This window comes from Electrona antarctica, assembly GCF_951216825.1.
Source record: "Electrona antarctica genome assembly, chromosome: 2".
Taxonomy (NCBI): domain Eukaryota; kingdom Metazoa; phylum Chordata; class Actinopteri; order Myctophiformes; family Myctophidae; genus Electrona; species Electrona antarctica.
This window is the reverse complement of record NC_136807.1, coordinates 10,730,489-10,754,811: the sequence shown is the minus strand read 5'-3', so window position 1 is coordinate 10,754,811 and position 24,323 is coordinate 10,730,489. Positions and strand designations below refer to the sequence as shown.

Here is a 24,323-nt window from a genome sequence, read left to right as displayed (position 1 = left end):
CCAAGCCATCCCAACCACAGACTGTTTGAGATGCTGCCACATGGAAAACGTTTTCACAGTCTCAAAGCCACTGGAAACAGACAGCTTCTTTCCCCAAACAATCAGATACATGAACGAACTGATAAGAACCAGCTAGGGCGAAAGTTTACCTAACTTTGCTACTACAGGGAAACATGCACATGTGTTACTATTTTTCTAGTATTCTTTATTCTATCCCTTTGTTTGCTGTGCTTGCAGTGTTTTTTGTTGTTTGAATATTATGCTATCTATGCTGCTGCATCGTCTGTAAGGAGGCCAAACAAAAATAGGTTTTACTCGTATGTACCTGTACACAAGATGTAACAATAAAGTCCAACCTTGAACCTTGATCTAGGTTCAAGCATCTGGTGCCCTACACCTAGCACGACCGTTCATCCAGTGCCATTTAAGTCCTGTGCGATCTGTACACCATCCAGGTAACTGAATCCCTGTTACCCTTGTCTCAGCTCTCCCACGCTGGCACATCTTGTCAATTCAGGTGCGGCTATCAACTACAATGCTACAACTAACTAAACTTCTAGTGGAGATATATACAGGGGCTAATTAGCATAGTATACTACAAACTACAATGAGTACACCACTACAACAGTTAGTAAACCACAACTACAGCTATACGCTACAAGCAGACACTGAACCCCATGCTGAGTCTCACAGCAGTGATGTAACCAGTGTGTCCTGGTTGTGCTTTGACATCACTCTTATATACAAAATTACAAACCAATAGAGCTTGATCACAGCATTTCAATGCATGATGATGTTGCCCTTCAACAATATCTGTGGTCAGACAGCTTCCGAAAACGCAAATTTTGAGTCACGTAATAGCTGCATCTTGCAAACTGGCGGCCATATTGGAACACCATTGAGTTCTTACAGTCAGAATAAATTCATTTTGATGTTTGAATCATTAACACATTTAAATTCTACTTTGAAAACCTTTTTGTTTTGTTTTTTGCATTTGACGAGGCAGCCATCTTGAAAACTGGCAGCCATCTTGGATTATCAGCTGGATAATGTGCTTTTCATAGAAAGTACATCCTGGACATAATGGGCAGTATTATGCGTGTCTTAAGTACCAGGTCTTATTACTTAACTTAAGACCTGGAGCGTGATCAATGCCATTTGGCTATTCTGAGTGGCCAAACAGCATTGACCACGCCTCCAGGTCTTAAGTTAAGTCATAAGACCTGGTACTTAAGACACGCATAATACTGCCCAATGTGTGCCAATTCTGGTGCTTGTACCACCAAGTGAAAGATTCTTATGAAATATTGACTTAATCTGCCCCAGCTTTTCGTTTAATTCCCATTGTATCATCATAATATTCAATAATTTTGATTTGCTAAATGCGGAATTGGATTTCTCATACTCAGAAACATACATTTCGATGTATAGGCCATCACAATAGGATTATTCAATCAAACTATAGTTCAAACACTGTTTAAAACCATTTTGAAAGGCGGCCATCTTGAAAAATTGTGGCCATTTTGTTTTTTCAAGTGGACAACGTACTTTTCTGAGAGAGTAGGTTCTGAAGCACTCGTGTGCCAAATTTGGTGCTTGTATGATCAAGTGAACGATCGTTTCAGTAATCTGCTCCACTATTAGGGGATCAGAGAAAGTGTGCAAACACTGGCCTGATGGGAAACTTAATCTAATCCCTTGAGCAGACAAAACAGAATCACCGGCTGCCCTGCCCCCCCGAACCCCCCCACCCTTCCCTCCGTCTATTTACTTCAGGAGGACGTGACACTCCTTCAGGCGTCTCAGGAGGGGTGTGGGGGGTGTGTGTGTGTGTGTGTGTGTGTGTGTGTGTGTGTGTGTGTGGGGGGGGGGGGGGGGGGGGTTAACGTGTAAGTGTGTGTCCAAGATAGATTCCATAATCAGGAATGTGTCAGCGTTCGAAATTGTCCGAGGTCAGAGCACGTTAACCCCGTCGTGGGAAATACACCGCTGTTAACCCGTGGGTTCACCTGGCCCTCCTCACGTGTCCCCGTCACATCCCCCCGAATGGAAAGACATGGGAGGGCCATTAAGAGGCGACATCATGCCATCTGTGCCTGCTGCAGGGAACCTTGAGGGGCTTCGCGAGGCCCACGCGAAGGGAGGGGAGGGCGCCTTGTTGCTATTCCTCTCCTGTTACCCTCCTTTTTCTCCATTATGCCCTCCTCCTGTTCAGGTTGGAAGAGTCAATCCTCTCAGAATACGGGTTATTTTTGTTGCTCAGTGTGGCTTTGTTTCAGGTTGTGTTTAGAGTGTGTCTTTGATTTGGCTTCTTAAGTCTTTTTTTCCTGCCATTGTGCTGCTGCTGTGCAGATTTCCCCAAACCCCCCCCCCCCCCCCCCCCCCACTGCTGCTGTGCCTTCCCTGGCAGTAAAAATTCAGAATTGTAATATGTACTCGAGTAAAAAAGTAATGCCTTCAAAATTAAACTTAAGCACCAAAAGTAAAAAGTACTCATTTTGTAGAATGTCCCATTTAAAGGTTTCAAATGTATAATAGTCTTTTGAAAATAGCCAATCTACAAGCTCACAGTGCATCGCATAGCGGCGCATTGTGAGCTTGTAGATCTGCTATTTTCAAATGGCCAAAATGCATATACTGTACAGTAGGGCTGAAGTGGTTAATGTATGTTTTGTAATAATAATAATCTAAATCTACAAAGTAACTAGTAGATAAAGTTTTCAAATAGCTGAGTGAAAGTACAATATTTGCATCTGAGATGTAGTGGAGTAGAAGTAAAAGGTATTGTAAATAATCAAGTAAAGTGTAAATACCTAAAAAATTTACTTAAAGTACAGTACATGAGTAAAAGTACTTAGTTACTTTTCACCACTGGGTAGGAGGACCACCAGATTGCTGCTGCCCCTGAAACCGTTCACTCTCTCGCAGCACTAATGGCTCAGCTGTCCAATTAGAGCCCAGTAACCATAGCAGGGGGCCGACTTGTGAAAACATGGCAGGTGAGAGAGAGGCTGCTCACTGCTCGGCTCACCAATGTGAACAATCCCTCCTCACTATAAACTCCTCAGTGTTCATTTAACTCTGAGAGTGCACAAAATGGAACCAAAATGGATCCGTAAGGTGCGTTTGATTCCATGTGCACACTCTCAGTTAAATAGGATTTTAATGTTCTCCTTCAAGTCACTCCCTGAGTATGGCTTCCTTTTTTTCCCCAGCCTCTATAGTGACAGAGTGGAAGAAACGGTGTACTATTTACTGTACACAGTAAAATCCTCAGTGTTATTTTCACTCTGGCGAGTGTGCACATGGACCCATAAGGGTCCATGTGGAATTGCAGCAGAGTTAATAGATATTGTGGTCGATATTCAGCAGTACTTTTGACAGCGCTGAGCGATGAGTGTAATTAAAACTGCTCTAGTTAATGTAAATGAACATGTGATTGATGTCAAGGAACTAAATATCTTGTTTATTTAGCATAAATTAAGGCAAGGATGTGCCGTCTACATGTTATTATCGCAAGGTCAACTTCAACAAGAAGTCTAGTAATGACCTAGCCAATGTTCAATCAGCACATCTGAAATCTATAAGCCCAACATGAGACAAACAAAAGAAAGAAAACATTTGTCATTAATTATTCTGTGTACGTATATATTGTGTGCCTGTAATAGACACAGATTAACTGATTTTAACGGCTCTGGTTTGTAGGTTTGCTTTACATATACAGTAAATACAGTACTGAATCATTGAGAAGCATTTTTTTCCACACCTTATAATGTGGAAATATGTCATTCCTGGCAGGTCTTTCTTGCGTGCCAGTTAATTTGTACCGCCAGTTTCAGTAGGCTGCTTAATGAGAGAATGTCCATAGAGCACGATGATATAATACAGTTTAGAATTCTGTCTGAACAATTTACAATTTAGGAATTTAGCAGAAACTCTTATCCAGAGCGACTTACAGTCGCATATACCACATATGACTGTATAATACAGAGACGGACGGACGGACGGACGGACGGACGGACGGACGGACGGACGGACGGACGGACGGACGGACGGACGGACGGACGGACGGACGGACGGACGGACAGACAGACAGACAGACAGACAGACAGTATGTACAATTATTATACAGACATTCCTTTCCAAGTCATATTTCAACTGCTGAATTCTGAAGCTGTATTGATTACAAAACAATATTTTGCTAACAGCAAGCTGATGAAATGCATGCCATTTCTTGCTCCAGCTTGGCTGATACCGTTATGCTAGCATCTGGGTCTGGAGCAGGTACGCTTCCTCTGTTCGCCTCCAATTGGCCATGGGTTGCATGCTCAGCTAACAACTAATACTCAGCCATGCAAAAACCACCCAAGTGGAAAAAGTGGCACTCCGAAATAATGATTCAAGGCGATTAGCTCAGAAAACTATTTTCTCTCTTCATCCGCAGCTGCAAATGCGTTCTGGCGTGTAACCTTCGAGCAGACAAACAAACAAGAGTTTGTGCTTCTGTAGCAGTTTGTGCTCAAGTACTTCCAACTCATACAAGAACGAGTGTGTGTGTGTGTGTGTGTGTGTGTGTGTGTGTGTGTGTGTGTGTGTGTGTGTGTGGGGGGGGGGGGGGGCATGTAAATTCTCCCTCAGCTTAAACTTGAGGGAGAAAAACCCTCCCATTTTTTGTCAGTAAGCTGGTATCTTTGGCAGATGATGAACGGCACTGGCTCAGGGGCAGCCATCAGACCCGGGCTTCTCCTCCCGATGAGCAGGTTGGTACAGTACCCTGCATGTTTGATGAGCAGGTTGGTACCCTGCATGTTTGATGAGCAGGTTATTGGTACCCTGCATGTTTGATGAGAAGGTTATTGGTACCCTGCATGTTTGATGAGCAGGTTGGTACAGTACCCTGCATGTTTGATGAGCAGGTTGGTACCCTGCATGTTTGATGAGCAGGTTATTAGTACCCTGCATGTTTGATGAGAAGGTTATTGGTACCCTGCATGTTTGCCTCCACCATCAGAGATGAGCAGGTTGGTACCCTGCATGTTTGCCTCCACCATCAGAGATGAGCAGGTTGGTACCCTGCATGTTTGCCTCCGCCATCAGAGATGAGCAGGTTGGTATCCTACATGTTTGCCTCCACCATCAGAGATGAGCAGGTTGGTACCCTGCATGTTTGCCTCCACCATCAGAGATGAGCAGGTTGGTACCCTGTATGTTTGCCTCCACCATCAGAGATGAGCAGGTTGGTACCCTGTATGTTTGCCTCCACCATCAGAGATGAGCAGGTTGGTACCCTGTATGTTTGCCTCCACCATCAGAGATGAGCAGGTTGGTACCATGCATGTTTGCCTCCGCCATCAGAGTTTGTGAACGGGTGGATATAATGTACATTGTAGTGCTTTGGATGAAAAAGCGAAGCGATTTTTCAGAACAATCTGTTTTCGCTTTAAGTGATGGTCAAACCATTATTCACAAATCATTACAAATACATTGTGATTTGTGAAACATTAAAACGATATGGCAAAAGCTACATCTTTCTTTAGCATATGAGACCTAATACATTCCCCATAATTGTTTCCCACATATGCATTTAGATCCACAGAAGTGCAGTAAAATGTTAAAATGTCTATTTTCACCTCCCCATCGATGGATTGTGGCCTATGTAAGTCTTATTACACCCATAGGGTCACCACCAACTACTGTTTGTTGCACAACATTTTTTTCCCCCACCAAATTTGGTACAGATATTGTGAGTCATATGACAATGACCCTCAAACTGGATCCTAATATGCCATACTGTCTGCGCGTAATTGGCTTCAAATAAATAATAAACACACATACATACAAACAAGCAAGTATATAAGATTGCTTGGTATGGTAGGCCACAGTAATATATTCAGAGACTTGATCTTTTTCTAAAACTACTGCCTATTTAAAGACTATTTGAATAATCCCTCCAAAGAGCTATTCTTCTAGAATCCTTTTTTTAAGGGTCAGGGTAATTTTTCTTCCATGTGCTTTTCTATGTTCTTCTTTTATTTTCTCAAAACTGCCTTTAGCTACTTCAAGCAACAGTATTTGTAGAGATGTGCCATAAATATTCATATAAATATCAAACTATTTCTGAAATATGGAAGACAAACATTGTAATAGTGGTGCTTCCAAAATGAAAGCCAAAAAAGGCAAGGGACCGTTTAGCTTGAAATTGTTCCAGTCATTTGCCAACTTCTTTCAAAAAGCCTCTGAGAATAAGAATGGCAGCAGTACTATCTAAACTATTTGGTTACCAGTATTGTCACTTGCCCAGAGCCATGTGCTTTAACCCATTTTGTGCGGGAACCCCTTTTGGTGTTAGCATTATGTTATGCTTTAGCTATTGAAAAATAGCAGATCTACAAGCTCATAACGTGCCACCGAGTGGCGCGCTACGAGCTTGTAGGTCTGCTATTTTTTTTAAATCGAAGAACCACTGACATAGAAACATAGCTTTTTCAGAAAACTGTCAGGATGTAGAAGACATTTTTAGAATCTGATCTCAGCTCAAAATGGGTTAAAGGCAAACCACAACAGCTAATGGTATCCAAGAACCATCATTTGCACCCGAGGAGCCGTTGGGCAGTTCCCGAGAATCAAATCACCAACCAAGCATTATCTCTCTGAGGTCATTACATGTCACCTAATGTAAGCGGAACTAAAACAGTTCTGATGCTATGAGGTCTCTGGCCCTGCATTATGGCAAAAAGCACTTCCAGTGACATTAAGTCGATTCTTTATTGGAAGAGGAGCAATCCCCTTCCAAAACAGCAGTGAATACCCAGCTTCCGTCCGATATGTGTGCTTGGTGGAAACTAGACGTTTCAAACAATGAGCCTCTGAACTGAATATTGCCAAATATTCAGAAGGTTTCATGACAGTGGCTACTGTGTGTACCGTTTTGCATGCAAACTGTTCTCCAGCCAGCTCAGTTTAGTAGCTGGAAAGAAAGAATCTGGGAACTGTCACACTCTGACCCAGTGTGGAGTGTTTGCCGAAAGGCACCGTTTGATCCAAGCGATCCTTTTGATGGTCCTTGATGATGCAGAGAAGAAGTGAGTTTTATTCACCTTTTTGCAGACAATTGATGAAGGAGGGAGACCCGCACACTGTCACTTGCTGGTTCAAGAGCTTTTTTTATTTAATGTCCAAAATGCAACGTTTCGTTCCTTCGACCTTCCTCAGGCAGACAAGTGATCAAATGGAAGCATAACAAAGGTACACAGCACTGGACAGATTGGCCCTGGGTCTACTCCTCATCAGTTCTTCCTTGACTTCTGCCAGGCAGTGGCAGGCCAGGTCTCCCTTCTTAACCCATTTTGAAGCTCGTAGGTCTGCTATTGAAAAATCGTAAAAATGTGGCGCAAATCTTTGAATATATATTCTTTCAAAGTGAATGTTACCAAACCTGAATTGAATCTTCAATTAACCAGTTAATTTCCAATGTCCAGAGACATCACAATTCGTATACACACTTTAAAGTGTCACATATTACTCAAATAATTCCCCACATAATAATAATAATAATAATTAATAATATTTTAGAGTAGGCTACTCAATTCCCACTTTACACAAAACGTTAAAGGTTACTTTAGTAACCACGGTTGTATATATAAATTGAACGAAATACCTTTCGTTTATGGGTAGGTTTCCTTCAAAACCTAGCTGCAGAATATTATTTTATGTACTCCCAGGACAGAAAATTCTAGAATTTTCGCTGTCCTGGGCTCTAAGGGTGACGTAGGAAGCCACGCCTATCCCGTATAGATACCTGCGTGGCTACGTCAGCCCTCATTCGGAACTTTTCTTCTGCTTTAGAGAACAGAAGGGCGTTCCACGAAAGGTATTTCGTTCAATTTATATATACAACCGTGGTTACTAAAGTAACCTTTAACGTTGTATTATATAGAAATTTCACGAAATACCTTTCGTTTATGGGACTTTATGAACTCCCGTGACCTGAACTTCCAGTGGGTCCCAGGTAGACCTTTTGGGAGGGGCTCGGACCCTTTTGGGTCCAGAACCTAGTCCTTGTGGAGAGCAGGAGGCAGCGCTATGCTGCCCTGATGCTTTACTGAGCAGCGGCCCCCAAGACCGCGTGCGCTAGCGAAGGCGCTGCCACATCTAGGTTATAGTATGTGGCGAAAGTCGAGGGTGTAGACCAGCTTGCTGCTGTGCAGACTTCCTGAATGGAGACACCCTTGTAGAGTGCCCAGGAAGCTGCCACACCTCTTGTGGAGTGGGCCCTCAGGGCTTGAGGGGAATCCACGCCTTGGCTAGTGTAGGCCAGACGGATGGCTTCCACTATCCAGTTAGAGATAGTGACCTTCGTGACGGGCTTTCCTTTGGTCCTGGCACCCCAGGACACAAAGAGTTGGCTTCCTTGTCTGAAGGGAGCCAGTCTATCCGCGTATATGCGTAAAGCTCTGACTGGGCAGAGGCAATTAAGCCTGCTGTCTTCGTCAGAGGAGAACGGCGGGGGATGGAAAGCCTGTAGGTTCACTGGCACACACACTGAGAGAGCATTTTTGGGAATGAAGGCGGGGTTTGCCTTTAGGGTGACCTTGGTCGACCCCTCATCGAACCTCATGCAGTCTGGAGAGATCGAGAGCGCATGTAGGTCGCTGACCCTTTTTGCTGTCGTGAGTGCGATCAGGAGAGCCACCTTCAGGGTTAGGAGCTTGAGGCTCACGGTTTGTAGTGGTTCAAAGGGTGCTGTAGCCAGAGCCTTTAGAACCAGGGACAAATCCCACGAGGGAACGAGGGATCTGCATGTCCTATGTTCCCTGCGTACACCCTTCATGAATTGTTTTACCAGCGGGTGCTTCCACACCGTCTGGTTATCAAAGCCTGGGTGGCAGGCAGAGATTGCCGCCAAATGGACCTTGACTGAGGAGAGGCCTAGGCCGCTGTCTAGGAGCTCCTGCAGGAATGACAGGACGTCGATCACTGAGGCCTGGTAGGGGACTGTTTGGTCTGGTCTTCGTGAGCACCAATGCTCGAAGACGCGCCAGGCTGTGTCGTAACGGTCCCTTGTTGACTGGGCTCTGCCTTTCTGAATCGTTTCGATTACGTTCGGAGGTAGACCCACGGCAGTCAACATCACCCTTTGACGGGCCAGACCCATAGGTCTAGGTCCTGGGGGTGAGGGTGGAAGATCTCCCCCCTCGCTTGAGAGAGGAGATCCGCTCGAAGGGGAATTCTCCACGGCTGGTCGTAGAGGAGAGGGGTTATTTCCGACCTCCAGACCCCCCACGACGGGGCTATTAGGAGCACCTTCAGACCCTGAGTCCTCACTCTGTCCAGAGTGGGGCTGATGAGGGATAGCGGGGGAAAGGCGTAGAGAAGGGTTTTGGGCCATTGGTGTGACAGAGCGTCTAGCCCCAACGTTGATGGTCCCCTGATTGCGAAGAAGAGGGGACACTTCGTGTTCTCCTCTGTGGCAAAGAGATCCACCTTGGATTTCCCAAACCTGCTCCAGACCTGGGCCACTGCATGAGGGTGTAGTGACCAGTCTGAGTAGCGGAGAGGTCCTCTGGACAGCAGGTCTGCCCCTGTGTTCAGAAGACCTGGGACGTGACACGCTACTATTGAGAGGACGCGTGTGTTGCACCACAGGATCAGTTTCTGAGCCAGTTGATGAAGACGAGGGGACCTGAGTCCACCTTGTCTGTTGATGTAGCACATGGCCGTGGTGTTGTCTGTCCTGACTAGGACATGGCAACCCAGGATGCGCTGCTCGAAGTGTTTCAGGGCGAGGAAGACTGCCATGAGCTCTAAGTAATTTATGTGAAGGGCACGTAGTGGCCCCAACCATAAACCTCTGGCTGTGAGTCCTTCCATCGTGGCTCCCCAGCCTGTCATGCTGGCGTCTGTAGTGATGACTTTCCTGATCAGAGGCTTTCCCATGGGGACGCCCTCTGAGAGGGTTTTCCTGTCTGACCACCATTGAAGGGCTAGTATGCATTGTGATGTTACTGTTACCTTCTGGTGCCGACGGTGCATTGGTACATGTAGAGAGCCTATCCATCGTTGGAAAGGTCTCATATGTAGCCTTGCTAGGCGGATTAAATAGACCGCAGAGGCCATTAACCCCGCCATCCGGAGGCATGCATGAAAAGGAATCGAGCGTCCCCTTTTGAATGACGCCACGCACTGCAGTGTTGCGTCTATTCTCTCTTGGCTCAGGCGGGCCGTGTAAGAGATTGAGTTCAGTGTTATGCCTATAAAGTCTATTGACTGTGTTGGCATAAGCATGCTCTTCTCGTGGTTTATTATAAACCCAAGCGAGTCGAGGTGGCTGAGCACACGATGTGTGTGCGACAGTGCTTCTCGTGGAGAGTCTGCAAGTAGGATCCAGTCGTCTACGTATGTAGCGAGACGGATCCCTTGCTGTCGGAGCGGAGCGATAGCTGCCGCGGTGCACTTTATGAAGACTCTGGGACTCAGTGACATTCCGAAGGGAAGGACTGTGTACTCGTACACTTTTCCTCTGAACCCGAAGCGCAGAAATTTTCTGTGCGGCGGGTAAATCGGAATGTGGAAATATGCGTCTTGCAGGTCTATTGACGTAAACCAGTCCCCTTCGCGAATTAGGCGTAGGAGGACTGGTGGAGTAAGCATTTTGAATCGCAGCTTTTTTAAGTGACGATTCAATGCCCTCAGGTCTAGAATGGGACGGAGTCCGCCCCCCTTTTTCTTTACCAAGAAATAGCGGGAGTAAAAACCGTTCATTGATTGGTCGAGGGCCACCTCTGTGATGGCGCCTTTCTGCATTAATGAATTGATTTCCTCTTGCAGAATGGCGGCCTTTTGCCCGCTCGCTTCTGAGAAAATAATTTTCCTGGAAGTGGGCGGTTTCGAGGCGAACTGTAGCCTGTATCCTGTCTGAATTGTACGGATTATCCACGGGGAAGCCCCGGATATCCGCCATTGTGACAGATGACGTGACAAAGGGTTCCCTGCGCTTGTCAGCGTGGTGCATGGCCTGCCTAGGGGAAGACTTACTTTGTGTGAAATGTCTCCCTCTAGTGAATTTTTTCGGTATTGAGTTTGGAAAAAATTGGCGTGGAGTTTTTGGCCTGTGACAGCTAAAGCTGTCACAGTGTGGGTTATCTTTCCCACTGGGCCTATGCCCTTCAGAGTTGGTTTTATTGTTTTTTGTGTTTTTTGTTTTTTTTGTTTTCTTTATTGAACAACGTGGAAAAACATACACATGTGAATTGCACATAACAATTTTCGGGGTCTGTACAACGGTGCTCACAGCACTGTGTACAGGCCCCCTTAAGCGCTTCAGCGCAGGCTCTGAGGTGAGATCTGTGATCCCCACCTCTGGCCTTGAACTCTGAGTGTGGTGGGGAAGATGACCCGGCCCGGGCAGGTCATTTGCGCTTCCCCTGGCCTCGGCCTCTGGGAGCGCTCCTGGCCTTGTAGGGCGGCGGAGAGGTGCGGCGGTCTGCTCTGCCTCGGCCTGCAGGCTGTCGCTGTCTATCTCCGCTCCGGTCCTGGGACCTGGGTTTGTCATCGGTCTTGGCCTTCCAGGGTGCCTTCTTAGCCTTGGGGCGGCCTACCGGGGCGGCCTGGTTGGCCAGCGGTTCGAGCGCCTTCATCGTCTTGGTGGAGGACTCGAGCTGTTGGATGGTCTCTGACATCTTGGCCAGAGCGTCCTTAAACATACTGTCTGGGTGGATATTTCCAGCCACAAACTCTTTCTTTGTCTCCAGGGAGATGGCGCTGGTCTGATCGACCCAACGCCATCTCTCCTGGAGGATGGAACATGCCATTGCCTTGGCGTTGTGGAGAGTGGAGTCCCTCTGGAGGGTGGCCATCTCGTGATTCAGGCGGCGTAACTCGGCCAGGTCTTCTGGCAGTTCCGCTAGCTGGACTTTAATGGACTTCTGTCCCATCTCAATGAGGAGGCTCTTCATGGAACCCTGGAGAAGTGCTCCTGCATTGAGGGCCTTCGCCACGAAGGACATGTGTGCATACTGCCACTTGTTCAGTTTTGAGGCTTCCCTCACGCTGCTGGACAGGAGCTGCGGTTCCTTTACGTGGTGATCCACTCTAGGAGCTGCAGGGTTGGCCAGGTAGGCCGCTATAGCCTTGTCCATAGCTGGCATGAAGTCTATGGCGAGGGTTTGTTTATCTGGTATGTCGTTGGGCCCCTTGGCGCTGGCCTTGGGAAAATCCACCTTCAGGAGGGGTTCGTCCCAGGCGTGCATCATGGCCTCCTCGAAGCCCTGTGCCATAGGGAGCTTCTGTCTTCTAGGTGCAGGGGGGGGGGGCGGACTCATCAGTCCTGCCTTCCCATGGTAGTACCTTGACAGTTGACTTAGGCCATGTGTGGTTACAACGTGCACTAGCCTTCCTGTATATCTCGTAAATATTGGAGTCATCCATGGGGGGTACAGGAGGCGGGGGGACAGGAGCCCTGGCTTGCTGGTGCTCCTGTATGTCCATGGCATCCAGGTCGTCGAAGGGGCGACGAGTGGTGCTGACGTAGTCCCCGGGGGAGAGGTCATCATGGCCATCTCGCTCGTCCGCGTAGGCCTCGTCCAGGACGTGGTAGTCCTGGAGTTGCTCCTGGAAGGAAGGGAGCTCGTCATCACGAAGCTCCCCTTCCTCCCTGGTAGTCCAATGCTCCCCACCGGGAGACATTGCGCGGTCTGGGGAAAGGTCCAGGCGGTCCACCATATAGCTGGGTGCAACGGCAGGCTGTCTGCGTCTAGCTGTATGTCTGGGCGGGCACTCAATGGTGGCCTGCACGACGTGTTGTCGAGCACGTGGAGCTGGGGAAGAGCGGCGCGGTGCGAAGGTATCCCTTGGCCTCGCGCCATGAGCCTCGTAATCAGTGGCCTCGTGAGCCCTGGTTGCAGAGGCTGAAGTAGCGTACCTGTCTCGGCTAGCGCCGGCAGGTGCTGCTCTTGAAGAAGAGGCTCCGGTTGGGGCTCTGTTGCCCGAGTAGTCGAGCCTCTGTCTCGGGGTAGCTCGTTGTCCCTCTCCGGTGGTGACGCGGGGCCAAAGCCCCTTTGGCGGGACTTGTATGCGAGCTCGTCGCGGGGGAGGAGTGGGGCTCCTCTCTCGGAGTCCGTGGGCGGCAAAGTTGTCATAATACCTTTGGACACGTCCGAGCCTGTTGTTTAGGACGTCGTCGTCCATTTTCTCACAATGGAGGCAAACGGGACCGATTTCCTCCATGGACTCACGGGTGTGGGTGAGGCCGAGACAATACATGCACTCGTCATGCCCGTCTTTGCCCGACATCGTGTTCCCGCATCCCCAGGTGGAGCACGTCTTTTGTTTGGGGCCTTCTTGACAGTCGGCGGGCACCGGCTGTCCTCGATGGCGTCTTTCCCCGGGCTGGGTCTCCCTCGTCAGCGACATGGTTGCTTGTAGAGAGAGGAGTCCGAGTGCTTAACAGCCACAGGTTTATCTTCCTCGTGGCGTGTAATAGTAGACCACAGGCGTATCTGCCTAGTAGCGCTAAGCTAACTATCGATAGCTTTAAGCTAACAAACGCTAGCTTTAGCGAGAGAGAAAAAGAGGCGCGAGCTGTTTTTTCCGACAAGCTAGCGTAGCAACAAGTTGCCTAGAACTCACTTGTGTCGAAGTTCGGCTTTTTTTCTCGAGAAGTATCCTTCTGTTTGCTTCGAGAGTGTGCCAGAGATCTCACGGTCCTAAAGAATTAATCTCTCGGCCGAGTTTGCGAGATATATTACCCTGCACACACTGGAATGTTAAAGTTCGTTCTCGCAGCTTAGCAGAAGAAAAGTTGAATGAGGGCTGACGTAGCCACGCAGGTATCTATACGGGATAGGCGTGGCTTCCTACGTCACCCTTAGAGCCCAGGACAGCGAAAATTCTAGAATTTTCTGTCCTGGGAGTACATAAAATAATATTCTGCAGCTAGGTTTTGAAGGAAACCTACCCATAAACGAAAGGTATTTCGTGAAATTTCTATATAATACAACCAATGTTGGTATGTTCCCTAATCCCTATAGAGCCCACAGTTAGTTATATGCTCCCTACACTGTAGTCAATCAATAATCAATCAACAATCAATATATGTCAAAACAATCAAACAAATATAATTCTCTGCTACAAACAATAAAGAACAATTCAAACTTTAACCCTGTGTTGTGTGATACCATTCCTGTTATAGAAAAATAAAACAGCTATGATGACTAAAACTAAGACTAAATATATTGACAATTTCATTTCCAACAAATTATAACTAGACTAAAATGTATAGGACAAGAGAGTATACCGGTACGTCATTTTACACTTGGTTGCATGCTGAAAATAGCAGATCTACAAGCTCAGCAAGCGTAAAATCAGTCATTACGACGGCATCAAGGCCCGCCAAAATACATTTTAGTCGACTAAATCAACTGTAGATTTAATCGAATCAATCTTAAGACTTATGAAATTTTGTCGACTAAAACTAGACTAACACTAAAACATTCAAGGTGACTAAAATGTGGCTATTTTGGCTATAGATGCTGATATGATGCAGCAACTTGATGGGGAACGTAAATAATGCAGGGGCATTTTTAAAAGGGCTGCAACAGCTGTGATCAAGATATTTGTGTGAAAGACCATTTGCATTTAGGGGAGATGATGAATGGTTTTTGGTCAATATTTGTCAATATACTTTATTCATTAAACCCATACTAGCACACACAATATAACAGTAATATTGTTGAATAGTTATAAAGTAGCCTATACAATGATGAAATAATAATACGTAAACCTGAATATGTATACATCTGGCATTGATTTTGCCAATACAAATAAGTTAAAGTAACAAACACACATAAGAACAGGGAATAAAGGTGGTTGCACACCGGCCGCGTTTTTTCGGAAAACCGAAGGAGAAACGCTGCTAAAAATCCAAATTCGCATCCGATTCGCGCCCGGTGTGTGGAGACCTTAACCGTGAAAAATACAACTGACTGCTGACTGAAGAGATAAGGCACCAGGATTAACCAAGCCTCTCCATGGTAACTTACAGTATGTGACACTGCTTTCATGACATCGAGTCAAGGCTAAATTCAGCCCGGATAACTGGAAAATCCCAGCAAATCCAATATCTACTGTAGGTTTTGTGAAACAGGCAGGTGTCTAACAGTGATATCATAGTGGGAAAAGTAACTGTACTCTCTCTGCTGCATATCCATTAGACCTGGACATGAACTCATAGCCAACAAACTCTGGATGACTGAGGGTGCAGCTTGCCCAACTAAATTGCACTTAATATGCAGTCACTAGTATACCCCACCGTTTTGTATTGGATTTAGGATTCTTCTAACGTTACCGATGACAAACTGCCAGGGTGTGTGGACATTTTAACTTTTTTAGGCAGAATAGAAAATTTGCTGCGGAGTAGCATGTGCCAAACACATCTGAGCTCATTTTCATTTATGTCAATAGAGTCAGTCCTCGTCACACAGCCAGACTTTGACGATCTAGTGGATGATTTTCCAACTAATATAGGAAAGTGCAGGCATGTGCCGAGGGGCCTCATAGGTTCATGCTCCAGCATTACAATACAATTGCAAGTTGGATTTAGCCACTTATAGTCTGGCAGCTGGGGGTGTGGAGTGGGAAATGTGGTATATCGTTTTTTTTTATTGGCCTAAAATATTGTCTATATACATAGTACATTCATGAATCCACTTGCTGACTGGCTGTAGGTATTGAGAAATGTGCTTTATAGGGGTTTATATGTGACCATACCATCCTATATACATACCATCCTATATAAGGCAAAAATGTTAGTATTTCATTATGCTTTAATGTGACATGTCAAACTAGGGGGTTTTCATGATTCTGAATCCATTCCAAGCTTTAGTTTTGCACTAAAAACAGTCCTTGGGCTAAAAACGGCCATAGCCGTCATCACAAATGTGATGAGGTCAGCACATTTTTGGCACATTTGGGCAAGTGCTTATGGCCGCTTTTAGCCCAAGGAGTGTTTTTTGTGCTAAACAAATGCTTGGAATGGATTCAGAATCATGAAAACCCCCCAGTTTGACATGTCACATTCTACATAAAGCATAATGACATTTTTAAAATCTTGCCTTATATACAATAGGATGTTAATGGTATGGTCACATATAAAAATAAAACATTGCTCAATACCGACAGCCGGTCAGCAAGTGGATATATATAGACAATATTTTAGGCTAATAAAAAAAACGATATACCAAATTTCCCACCCCAAACAAAAGAAGCCTGTTGGCTGCCGGAGTCAGACTATACCGGTACTACAGTACTTTGTTGAATGACGAATAGTTCAAATAGTCGCTCTGTAAGCACACACAACGCTCTGCTATATTCGCTGGTGGATTTTTCTTTACCCACAATGGCAGACAGGACATGGAGCCTCAGTGGCGTGCACATATAGACACTAGGGGGTGCTAGAGCACGCCCTGCCCTTTTCCCTCTGGACAAATGTGCCCTTTTGAAAAGATTTTTTTTTTTTTGTAGTACAGTGTACTGTACACTGTGTACAGTATGTGGACCATGGTGACATTGATCAATTCTTGATAAAAAGCTTCTAATATATTATTTAGGCCCCGAAATCTATAAATCTCACACTATTAAGGCAACTGGCCGGTTCCACGCGCTGCACAAGGTGCCCTTTTTTCACTTGAGCACCTGCCCCTCTAAATGTCTGTGCACGCCACTGTGGAGCTTGTCCACTAGGTTGACCGTTGTAGCTCCACTGCTGAGGCCGCTACATTGACTTAACCATGCCACAACCTCGTGCGCCAAACTAAGTGAGTTGCAAAACATGGACTCATGGCGACAACTCTATTTGTTGCATATCCAGCTTACAACACAGACCTTTCCACCAGTTTACAGACATGTGTGTTACTGTAGTTCAATGTCATGATTTACTCATCCACAGTGACATTAGATGGCCAAAGGAAAAGCATTGCCGTTTCTCCTTAATTCAACTTGTCTGTAATGGAGCATGGAAAACTTTCCACTTGGCGCTGCCATTTGCTTTTTGACTGATGGAGCTGCAGAGCAGAGATAGAACAGTCACGCTTGTGGAAATACATCAAGGTAAAAAAAAAAGAACCTCACACTTTCTTCAGCTGATCTATATCCGGGCGAAACTCTCCACTTCTCATTTTGCAAATTGCAGGCAGGCCTAAAAATCACAGAGATGATGACTGAGGATTTATACAGTACTTATTGAAAGGAACCTTTGCCACTATTGATGAGAGTTGTGAAGGACAGATTCAGTGTGAATGTTGAGGGAGGAGTTTGCATTGAAAGTAAAGTAGCTATAGTAACATTAATGAATCATTCGTAAACTGATTGACATTGAGTCAGCTGGAACGACCTAAGACAGTCTTTCCAGCTGACTGGTTTTGAAAAGTTCTAGAATTATATGGTAGCCATATTGCCTCATTCAAGGCTTGTCCAACTTACACATGCAAATTGAAATTTTAATTATAAATTACTGGGCCAGTGGTGCATGTGCACTGCAGTTATTACGGCGAGAAGCGAGGTCGCGCTGAACAGGTCTAGGAATGCCCATATATGCATTTTTTTATTTTATTCTTTTACGTTTTCGGGCCTTAGTCTAGTTTTCACCGGCTGCAGGGCGCAGCTGCGCTAATAACTTTGGAGCGGGCCTGTCTAGAGTTTGAATGGACAGGTATCAGTCAAAAGGGAGATATCGAAGAGGAAGGACGGGTGGGGTAGGATCAACATATGGAATGTCAGAACTGGTCAGCCCCATATATGGAGTTCCAAGTGTTTGAGGTTTGAGGTCAGATGTAGAGTTGCTGGCCGGCTCCATATACAGTATGCAGATCTAGGTGATGATCCAGTCTTCTCCATGTATGGCTATCCAGACTTTGATGGTCAGTGTTGTGATCTTCATATGGAGATGGGAGACGGCCATATATGGAGCGTGTCACAAGTCCAGACGAACGAACAGACGGACAGACAGACAGACAGACTGACTGACAGCTTTTGCAGGTTTTACTTTTCATGCACTCCTAAATGCCGTTGTACTTTACCGGACCTGTGGCCCGTTAATGTGATTACTCATATTTCAAGCCATATTTCTCACGGGATCCTTTTAATTAACTGTGCCACCCTGTGCCAAACTGATTGAATAGCCCTGTTGAATTGTAGCCAGCGGCGACGCCGCACAAACTATTCCCAGCATGTCATAAATGATGGTGGTTTTGTCTGACGTGCGTGCAGCGTCATCCACAGCTGTCCTGACTGTGGTTGATGTACTCCATGATGTACACATGCAGCGTCATCCACAGCTGTCCTGGCTGTGGTTGATGTACTCCATGATGTACACATGCAGCGTCATCCACAGCTGTCCTGGCTGTGGTTGATGTACTCCATGATGTACACATGCAGCGTCATCCACAGCTGTCCTGGCTGTGGTTGATGTACTCCATGATGTACACATGCAGCGTCATCCACAGCTGTCCTGGCTGTGGTTGATGTACTCCATGATGTACACATGCAGCGTCATCCACAGCTGTCCTGGCTGTGGTTGATGTACTTGTCCAGTGGCTCATAAAGCCTGTGTTCTCTAACCCATTAGGACCAGGAACGCATACTGTATCTCTGTCACCTGAGATCAGATTCTAAAAATATCCTATATTACAATTGAAAACATGTCCCCAAAAGCACGCACAGGAACAAAAGGCACCAGCTACTACGTCACTGACACGCTGCAACACGCTGCAACACACACTGCAACAACACACTAACACGACACAGCCTTACCCTCCGCGTCGATCCACGGCTATCTCCTCATGTCGCGCCGCACGCCCACAATCAACAACACCCGCGTAAAAACTGTCATTGCACTGCCACTACAGCCGCCTCCCGTCCACACTCACAAACAACATCAATATCAATAACAAACACAAACACGCCACAAGCACCGACACCCCCGCCTAATTTGTTGCCAGGTCTATGAAAACTAGCCCAGAAAAAATGCCATTCAACACGCTACTTACAACTCGCTTACAATTCGCGGACCTGGCAACACTGCATCCTGTTTTCCCATTGGCTACGGTTGCTACAACACGCATTTGCACTGCATCTTGGGAGCAACACAGCTTAATGTAGGGGTCACCGATTGCTGTGCTACATCCCCCTCATGTTCTCAACACCCCGTTCGGCTACACCACACACACTAACCTACACCATTCTCCACATGCAACACAGGGCCCTTATTGGCTAGCCCCCTCACATGGCGATCCCCACGCAACAAAACACAGCCAGCCACACACACACACACCCACCCACACACACACACAACGCCCACGTTCGGAAATATCGCACTGAGCGCACTGTGCAAACCTGGCGTGGTACAACAACAACAACAACACTACACGCACACGCGCGCGCTGCAACAACACACAGCTACGTACAGTGTGTGTGTGTGTGTGTGTCTGTGTGCGTGCGCGGGGGGGAATTTGGCTCGCCTCGCGATGCAGCGCAAATGCCACTACACTACACAGGGCTCGACAGTGCGACTAGGTACTCGCATTTGCGCCTTACAACATCACCGTGCGAGTTGTAACATTCACTTTGTACCACCGGTGCGACTACACAATCCGACCTTTCAAGCTACAACTTGCGCAGTTTACATCCACACGAATGTGTCACTCTCTCGGATCTGCACCGCTGCTGGAGAAGTATAGCACTGTCGCAGGCAGCGCAACTAATCCCCCCCCCCCCCCCCCACACACACCACCGAGACGGAGGAGAGAGAAGAGAGCGAGAGAGACAGAGAGCACACACGTGAGTCCTGCACATTATATTGACCCTATATTAATTTGTACAACCTAGCAAAGCATAAGATATGATGGTTTGGAGAATAGGCTGCTCTCTCTTTTTACAAGACATAAGCCATTGCATACAGGTTCTCAACCTTTTTAATTTCAAGGACCCCCATAACTCTGACAGTAAAACCAAATGGACCCATAACAGTCCCATTTGATTCCATTTGTACAGTATCACAGTTAAACGTTATAAAACAGTCCATTTGGTTCCATTTGTACACTCTCAGAGTTACAGACCTGTAGGGTCCACTTGGTTCCATTTCTACACTCTCAGAGTTACAGACCTATAATGGGTCCATTTGGAACCCCCTCAAGGAACCATGAGGGTCCCTGGAACACACCTTTGACAGCCACTGCTTTAAATCTATACATAACTAATATAGAGCATATTTGATCCATTTATTGTTATGGATAAGAACAACAACACTACACGCGCGCGCGTGCACGCGCTGCAACACAAAACAGCTGCATAAAACGCGTGTCACTGTGGACTTCTGTATCTGTGGACTTCTGTATCGCAACGCGGGGCAACGCAACTCTGGGATGAGCGGGCCGAAGGCCCGCGAAATTCTAGTCTTCTACATCCTGACAGTTTTCTGAAAAAGCTATGTTTCTATGTCAGTGGTTCTTCGATTTTTCAAAAATAGCAGACCTACAAGCTCGTAGCGCGCCACTCGGTGGCGCGCTATGAGCTTGTAGATCTGCTATTTTTCAATAGCTAAAGCATAACATAATGCTAACACCAAAAGGGGTTCCCGGCCCAAAATGGGTTAAGACCAGGAACGCATACTGTATCTGTCGCCTTAGCTTTTAACCACTTGAACCATTATTTTTATTTAAACTTTAGCTGTTGAAAAATAGCAGATCTACAAGCTCGTAGCAATGCGCTATGAGCTTGTATTTTTGGAAAAAAAATCGGGAAAATGCGGCTCAAATCTTTGAATATATATTCTTTCACAGCAAAAGTTTTTAACTCATACATTTGCTTCTGGGGGTCCCTGGAACAAAAATAAATTGAGATAGGGGTCCGCTGCAAAATACATAATTATGGGGATCCTTGACGTGAAAAAGTTTGAGCACCACCGACATATGGAATCATAGGTTTTTCACAAAACTGTCTACATTTTGTAGAATCTGCAGGTCTCAGTGGGCTAAAGTATGAATTTTATTTTATTAGAGAGAACAATATGAGATGGGGGGGAAAGATGTCACAATGTCGATATTCTTGTCAAAGTGCATATTGACAGATGGGAGGCGTGGCCGCACTATGAGTAATACAGGCTACAGTGTACACTGTGGTTGACAGCTGGAGAGAGAGGGGGCGGGCAGGTCTACAAGTGGAGAGGGATGAAGTTTCAAACACACTCTACAGAGCTATTCAACATCCTCCTGACACATCCCAGTGTTTCATCCATGATTGATGGAGTATACATACAAACCGACACATCCAATCCACTGTACGATAATTGCACATTTTGCAGGAAGTCTGTTGGATCACTGGTTCTCGATAACGTCGCGATGCCACTCCACATGGACCCGTTTGATGTCCATTTGATTCCATTCGTAAATATCAGAATTAAATTCAGTGTAAAGTAACTAAGTACATTTACTTAAGTACTATATTTAATATATGTTTTGTAATAATAATCTACAAAGTAACTAGTACGTTTTCAAATAATTGCAGTGGAGTAAAAGTACAATATTTGCCTCTGAGATGTATGGAGTAGAAGTAAAAGTATTGGAAATTTAAAACTCAAATAAAGTACAAATATCTCAAAATGTACGTGAGCACCTCAGCAGTCGGCACTATATATTTTCTGGCCATTTGAAAATACTGTAGCTGATATACTGTACAAGCTCACAATGTGTCGCGATGCTAGTTCTACATTAGGCCTATACAGTATTGAGACTTTTACAAAAAATATTTGTGTACTTTTTCCACCACTGATTAAATTAACAACAGTGTAGATTGGGGGTCCCAACGATTACAAATACATAAATTAATTGTACACAGATTTAGAGACCCATATTAAGGTCCATTTTGAACCCATGGTGGGCCCCGGACCTGGACGTTCAACCACTATATACATTCTGGCCATTTGAAAACAGCCGATATACAAGCTCACAATGCGTCGCGATGCTAGTTCTACTTGATTTGATACTTTTACTTTAGTAAAATATTTGACCCTGATGGGCCCCGGGCCCGGACATTAGATAACGTTAGAAAGTGTTAGATGATGGGGCACGGTGGCACAGTCGGTAGTGCTGTCGCCTCACAGCTAGAAGGTCCTGGGTTCGATTCCCGCTGGGGACACTGTGGGCACTGGGGGCGTGTTCCCTCCTCCGCGTCATCAGTGCCCATACCCGAGGCGGGGTTGGCGAAAGGGCCTTTCTGTGTGGAGTTTGCATGTTCTCCCCGTGTTCCCTAGGGTAGATACCCTCACAAAAACATGCCGTAATCCTGGTCTCTAAACTACCTCCCCCTGGCCAGCCGGGGCGCCTGATGGAGGGGAAAGGAACTGGTCGGAATAACGTGTTCCTTCCACGCGCTATGTCCAGCCGGGGAAACTCTCCCCTGTCAGGTGAAAAGAAGCAGCTTGGACTCCTCATGCATAGAAGGAAGCATGAGGTCAGTCCGCTGCCCACCCAGGTTGACAGAGGAAGTGTAGCGCCCAGGATTACATTAGATAATTGACACTGGCCGAAAAAATGGGTTACAAAATTGTGGGATAAAACATAATAACAAAAAAGAAAGTGTTAGATGATCATGTGTGTGGCAGCCATCACTGCAACAAACTGTAGCACTGGAGGTGCATGAGGTAGTGCATTATATTGCAGTGGTGTTTTGTGTATTATAAGGCTTTTGTGTAGGCTACTAAATAAGAAACCGTGAAAAATAATGTTGTAAAGAGGTGTCTGTATAGTCAGCCACGTTTGGGTAAAGTCATTTAGTGGATAGTTGAGAATCACATTGTTGTTTGTGGGCTGAAACGTAGGCCTATTGTGGAACTGAGGATTATTGTGGCGTTTAAATGGCCGAAGGACTAGAAATATATTATCAGTCTGACGGAACAGTGTGTCCCATGCATTTCCAGCACAGATAACAACTTTCCACCTGCTGATAGTGTACGTGGCTGGTGTTTGCATTTTGAGAGTCAACACACTGCTTATGAAAGCAAACATTGTAGTGCAAGGTGAATTCAGTATTGCTCACAACTAAACTCAGATTCCAGAGTGTATTTAAGTTCTCGACAGTGAGTCCTCGTCAGTTTGGAATTCAGGGACTACTCCAGTCTAGCCACAATTTGCAACACTAGATTTTGTTTACAATGGGATGAATGTTTGGAAACGCTCGTCGAAATCACTGAACGACCCTGCACAGGCTACCACCTGTTTCGAATTTGCACATAATGCTAGATTCATCCCTCCAAAAAATCTAGTGTTGCAAATAGCAGCTAACTCCAGTCCAGATCACCAACTCTATACTTCACTCCACGGATTACCTCTAATTGGCAAACAACCCAAATGAACACTAATAGAGCAACAGCCTGAATCCCATTACGTTAAATATACACAGCATACTACACAAACAGCAGCTCAGAAAGAAAGAAAGAAAGAAAGAAAGAAAGAAAGAAAGAAAGAAAGAAAGAAAGAAAGAAAGAAAGAAAGAAAGACAGACATTTTGCTACCAAGCCATGTCATGAACCATTGCAGCCGCTGCCACCACTCACAATCTTCAACAACAGCCAAAACACAACATACACTGCATTTAAAAAACGAAAAAGCAAACACACATAGGACATGTATCATTTGTTAAGTATCATTTGCACCCAGTCATTGGGTTCCAAAATGACACCAAAAGTCCAACAGCCTGATTCAGATTATACAACACAAGCTGTAGCAGCAAATAAAATAACAAAAACTAGGTTCCTACCTTGAGTCATCTTCTAAATCAAATTGACTCCATCAGTTGGCCAGGGTGAAACTCAGGAACCCATGTTGAGAGATAGAGCTCTCCAGTTCATCCTTTGATGAGCCCTGCAGCGGCGTCTCTAGTTATCTCAATCCTCATACATTTGACAAGATCACCAGTACTTTCCTCCCCTGCTGGGAGCTCCCGGTGTCAATTGCACCGACCACCAGCCTCATTCTGCCGGCTGCCATATCTTATCACTCAGCCCTGGTACTGGTAGCGCCCCTCTTAGGTTGGCCGAGCGGTTGTGGAAATTGGCCGGAAATAATATAGGGCCTATTATTACCAAAACTCAGTGTCCATAATATACACCCCAACAATAAAATCATGCATTCAGAGCACATGTTTCCCTGACCAACTCTCATTACAGACTGGCATAGAGATCAGCTTTTTATACTACCATCAGGTGCTACCAACCACAGAGGTGCTCTATCATAAATTATTTCACCTACAAACCCCAACAATATACCTACTATCCT

The 24,323-nt window shown here is 45.8% G+C and overlaps 1 protein-coding gene across 1 annotated transcript in view; it reads right to left on the bottom strand.

The window, feature by feature from the left end:
• LOC306918087 (uncharacterized protein) overlaps positions 1-24,076 on the bottom strand; it is a 106,018-nt gene extending 81,942 nt beyond the window's left edge. Inside the window, exon 1 of the mRNA XM_079496025.1 lies at positions 23,806-24,076. Within this exon, the coding sequence (XP_079352151.1) occupies positions 23,806-23,815 (10 nt within the window). The 5' untranslated portion in view covers positions 23,816-24,076. The remainder of the gene's footprint in view (positions 1-23,805) is intronic.
• Between the last annotated feature and the right edge of the window lie 247 nt (positions 24,077-24,323).